Raw genomic sequence first — 5,540 nt, 5'->3', positions numbered from 1 at the left:
GAGTGAGAAGATAGCATCCTCATTCATTCATTTATTCTATCCACAATGTTTAGTATTTTTTAAATCCCAACAGTTTGAAAAGCTCCTGCTGTTGCTTATGTGTTAAACCCCAAGCTGAGTTGATCATCATGTTTGTCTTCTAGCAACAAAAGACAATTTGGACTCCATAAAGTATTATACACAGTTGTAGCTGTGCTTGTAGATGGGTGTAGGACATCAGCTGAGGCAAGGAAAGCACAGACAGCTGAATATCTAGTCTTAGCAGGCCCAGAAAAAAAATTACTTCTACACCTTTGAAATTCAAATGCATCAGCAAGACTTTTTTACCAAAACCAAGTGCTTATGGGTGTTGTTGTTTTTTGTTTGTTTGTTTCTTTTTTTTTTCCTTTAAATCAATACTGTGTTCTTCTTCAGTTGCCCCTTTGAGCATTCAGAGTGCACACAGCACATGCCTCAGAAGTGATGTTTTCTCAGGTCTTTTAAAAACAAGTAAACTATTTGGTTCCCAGAGCAGTCACTGTGCCACCATACATTACAGACACAAATGGCACATTTCATTCAAATACCATTTTTCTGCAGCAAGGTTGCAGCCTCAGATTTTTAGCTGCTTTTGTACTTCCTTTTTAATAACTCCAGCAGCATTTGTGGTTATAAATATTAGAGCTTCTTTTAGTACCTTGCTGAAGTCGAGAATAAGTATTAAGCTCTGTTTTTTATATGTATTATTATACTTGGCTAGTTAGAGTCACAGCTCCCCCAGTACTCTATTTTACCCAATACTCAAAAAAAATTACCTCGACAGAAAGGATAATTTCAGCCCTCATCTCACACTTATATTCAGTGTCCTTTCAATTTGATTGGTTTTCTGTTTGAAGATGGAACACAGTGCTGGATCTCACAAAGGGGCCGAGTGCTGTGGACCCAATCTTACAAGTACTTCAGCAGAGCAAGTACATATGTAAGTGCTTTAAAGGCAGAGCACTGAGCACCGTCCAGGATTTAGTTGGCAGTCTATGGCAGAAACAGGAGCATCCTCAGAATTTTTTTTCTCTGGTGTCCATATAGAAATTCAGAAATGAAGATACTTTTACAAAACTTACATCTCTTCCTTCCCTTTTTAAATTGTGGGTAAGCTGGAAATAACTATAAAATTTACTTACTACAGCATGGTGTCCTTCATTGAAAAAAAACAACAACAACAAAACACAACAACAACACACCAAAAAAGCCAACAAAAACCAAACAGGTACCTGTCTCTGTTCAACAGGTATTTGCTCAAGCAAATATTAGCTCTCCAAACAGCAGCTGCAGTTATCTCAGCTACTTATGTCAGAGCAAAGTTTTTCTGTTTGCTTCTTTTCTAATCCATATTCCTTGCTCTTCAAGAGACAATAGATTGAATTCAAAACTAGCCACAAAAAAGCTACTCCACCAGCAGCATAACTGATTTATTTGGGCATCTAACTCCTAGTTTATTATTTTAAGGCTTTTTGAAAGACTGTCATTGATGGTTAAAACTATCTGCTTTAACACCTTGTAGAAGTGCAAGCCTATTACCAATGATGAAACTCTTCCCAGCTCATAGGATTTCTCTCTAGGTTCAGCAGGCCAGTTTAAACAGGTTTATAATAATGGTCTTTACCTGCAACTGACCTTCTCCTTGTATAACTCTTTTGGCTGGATCTGCAGCTTAGCCTGTTTGACACCACAGCCTAATGTCAATAAAAGCTGGAAGGTTCAACACTTGCACCTCAGCCACTACATTACAAACGAAAGAAAGCTGGCTGTCAGACATAAAATTACTCTAGCCAAGAATCTGTAGGGCTTTTCTCTTCATGTACCAATTATCACACAAGACAGGAAGAAAAACAGAGGAGTCAATGAAGCAAAAAATTAGCCCAGCACTTAGACTGGCAAGAGAGCTTGAGCATACAAGACTTCTCTTTGCTCCCCCCACTTCAAGATTCCCACAGCTGTTCAACATTGCTGTGTGGTGCTCCTGCCAGACAGGTGTCTTTGCCTCCCTGAGGGCTGGTAACAAATGACTATTTCAATTCACTTTGTGCAATAAAAACTGTTTCCATTACAAGCATAAGTGAAATTTATCCAAACAACAGCTTCTAGGATCCCAAAGCCTGTATGTTTTCATAACCTATACTGACATAGCCTTAGCCTTTCCACTGAATTGGTCAGGTCACAATGATTGCTTTGTTCCTCAGCTCATGAAACATGAGTTAGCAAACATCACCTTCAATAAGGCAGGTACCCCTCTGAACCTTCTGGTTCACAGGCTTGAACTCACATCTGCTCAGAGCTGTAAATTCAAGAGATTATTAGTACTAGAGAACTGCTGCAAAAAGCTTGCACACACATTCCTTCCTTACGCATAATTTAAATACTGTCAACACTTGCTTTTGCAGTCTAGCAATTTCTACGTTAATAACTCTGCAAATCAGTTTGGTACTGAACAGAAGAATTACATTGACCATCCCAAGTTAAGGCTGCCATAGCTTGATTAACTGCACACTGACAGATTGTTCAATAACCTGATGTTTTAAGTTGATTATGCAAGATCAGAACACGTATAACTCTCCAATACATTCCTCACAAACAAGAAGAGCAAGAAAGCCAGCTTGAGCTATACTTCAAACTAAGCATCCTGTCAAGTATTTCTTTAATACATGTTTAGGTTTAATACACGTTTAGGAACAAAGTTTGCGTGTTAGATGAAGAAGCATCTCACTACATGACAATTTTGACACGCTCTAGAGACAGACACACCTCTTAATCACAAGGTACATCACACAGCTCTATCCATCCTTGAAAGAAGAGTCACTAAAGTCCTCCAGAGGAACTGACAAGCAGGTACCTGGAGGGAATGGATGTGACTGTCTATCTAGAGAGACCAGAATAGCAGAATTCAGTAGTAAGAACAAACTCTTTGATGCTTAGTTAAGCTACAGTTCAGGTCTTGCTATTTACGTTTAAGTTATGTTGACTAGCAATCAGTTTTGCTTATTTAAAACAAGTTATCTATAATCACAGATAGTCACAGTGTTTTCTGTAACAGCTGACAGTATTTTGCCTAGGTGTTATGCTTAACACTGCATTTGAACCCTGGTCTAGCACTAGTATCATCTGCTGGGTCTTGCAGCTCAGATATCTAGCTTAACAAACCATTTATAGTTATGGCTTTGCTCCTGTGTGATCAGACTTAAAATTTGTTATTGCATTCAAAAAATCTGGAATGGCTATGGAAGCAATGCTTCACTTAAGATACATTGAGCTCAAATTCCCAGAGTTATTCTGGGACCTTCTCCAAGACACACTTTTACAGTCTTTCCCCAGATTAAAACTACCATTCAACTCAATACTTAAAAGCTTCTTTATTTTACTCTTAAACTTAGGCTTTAAGGACACCTTTAAAATCAGTTACATAACAAAGATTCATATTGCAAAAAAGTGAAGGTGCAGTTCCAAGAAAAACATAGTGTCTTCAAATATAAAAATATATATCCAAATTATCATCTAGGAAACGTGTATCACCATTTCTGCCTTAAGCTGGTCCTGCCAGCTTTTGGGTCATAACTCCTCACTACAAAGCTCAAGAGCTCATATTGCAAGGAGCATCTCCAAGATTCAGCTCATAGGCAGAGTTCAGAGCACACTGCTTCACTGCAGCACATGGACCCAACCTTAAGTTTTTTGAAGGCATTCCATAGTCTTCCCTTGAGCAGTGGGTAAAAAGCATCCAAACATCTCCTGGGAAGCATATGTCATATACACAAAGCCATCTTCATCTCTGTAGTCCCTGTACACTTCTGCCATTGTCAAGGACATACTGGCTAGGCTTTTGTTGTTCACCAGGAGGTAGAAAGCTTGTGTAGCAGTTAGAGCCATCCTGCTTCTAATTGGAGAAGGGAGGAGAAATGGAAGATTAAGAATTAACAGATTTAATAAAGTTTCAACTTTAGTCTATTAAATACATTAAGCAGCGTTGTCGTATGGACTATGTACAAGATATGTTGTGTAAAATCATTATGTGGTTTAACATCTTAATCAGAAGGAAGTTAACTGGACACTTGGAAGCTGAAAGGCTTTTGCTCCAAGGATAGCTTACATTGTTTAATCATGAGTGCTACTGAGCCTGAGCTTTGAGGTCTCAATTACCAAAGAGAAGTGCTAAGTAGAAGGCAAAAGGTTCTGCTGTACAGCTGCGGTAAAGGATTCCAGCATGGTCTGTTAAACTTTTTAAGTTTAGCTTCAAAAGCAGAGTCGTTCTCCAAGACATTGCATAGAAGGATCATGACCTAAGCTGTCCAAAAACATTTTTTACAGTAGCTCACATCTAGAAAGATCTCTTCCATACTTTAAAAAGTTTATGGGAAAGCACATGCCTTTCTTACTCTGTCAGAGAACTGCACTAAATACTTTGGGAGGCTTCTCCCCTGTAGTGCTGTATACAGAATAATTTAAAAGAACATTTCATGCCACTCAAACCTTAGAGTTGAACAAATTCAGCACAATGCAGTAACAGCTATAAGCCGAACAGAACCAGAATCCCAAAATCAAGTTCATCAAGCAAGAAGAAAGCAGAACCAGCGTCTGATACAATCTTTACTCACTACAGTTAGGGTGAAGAGAGAAGACCATTAAACCAAAAAGCATAAGCCACAAGAAAACACCTGTTGATTTTCTTTAAATACTTGCCGTAGAGGGAAGCCATTACGATACCTTCATCCCCCTTCCCACCAAGGAAAGCAAGATGTTCCAGCACAGCGCTAGAAAATACCTGCTCAGGGAGCAGCAGCAGCAGCAGCAGCAGCAGCAGCAGCAGCAAGCCCCCGCTGCAGCACAGCCCCACAGCTGCTCGCCACCTACCTGATGATGGTTATGAACTGCATCATGGTCAGCTCCTCGGGAACAAGAAACTTGGTTTTGTCCAAGAGAGGAAGGTATTTTTCTCTATGGTATCTCTCAACAATTACCTGTTTTAATTAGAGTCACGCTTAGCAAATCCTAAAACATTCAAGTCCCTCCCCACCACCCTTGATGGAAAGGTTCCCAATATTTGTTTTCAAATGGCAGCAATACGCTCCGATAACAAGACAGATTTACCGGGATTTTTGTTGGAAACTTCGCCCGGATTCCTGCTACCTCTTCCAGGCGGGTGGCTGCGCGGGAGAAGGGAGAAGCGTTACCCGCAGCCCCCCTCTCCTCCCCACCCCCCCGCCGCCCCCCAGCTCCTACCGAAACTCTTCCTCAACTTGAACGGCCTGGCCGCCTGCGCCCCGGGCATCGCCTGCATCATCCTCCGGCGATAGTTAGTCCTGCCGTTAGTCCTGCCGCTGCTCCTGCCGCTGCCGCCCCGCGCCTCTTATGGGGCCGCCCCCGGCCCGCCCCGGCCCGGTGCTGCGGGCACAGCCCGCCCCGCCCGGCAGCCAAGGGCGGCCCCGCAGGCTTTCCAGCCGGCCCGGAAGGGAGAGTGACATGGGCTGCTGGTGAGCCTGCCTCTCCAGTCCATCCCAGCAGCGTCTTTT

At 41.7% G+C, this 5,540-nt stretch overlaps 1 protein-coding gene across 1 annotated transcript; it reads right to left on the bottom strand.

The window, feature by feature from the left end:
* Positions 1-3,632: 3,632 nt before the first annotated feature.
* Positions 3,633-5,308, bottom strand: MAP1LC3C (microtubule associated protein 1 light chain 3 gamma). The gene is made up of 4 exons (XM_051614600.1): positions 5,251-5,308; positions 5,119-5,174; positions 4,882-4,988; positions 3,633-3,907 (listed from the first exon to the last, which is right to left on the bottom strand). Exons 1-4 carry the CDS (start codon positions 5,306-5,308, stop codon positions 3,697-3,699), a joined length of 432 nt encoding a protein of 143 aa, XP_051470560.1. The 3' UTR covers positions 3,633-3,696.
* Positions 5,309-5,540: the final 232 nt, after the last annotated feature.

This window comes from Apus apus, chromosome 3 (genome assembly GCF_020740795.1).
Source record: "Apus apus isolate bApuApu2 chromosome 3, bApuApu2.pri.cur, whole genome shotgun sequence".
Taxonomy (NCBI): Eukaryota; Metazoa; Chordata; class Aves; order Apodiformes; family Apodidae; genus Apus; species Apus apus.
Note: the sequence above shows the minus strand (reverse complement) of the source record. Positions and strands in the feature narration are given on the sequence as shown.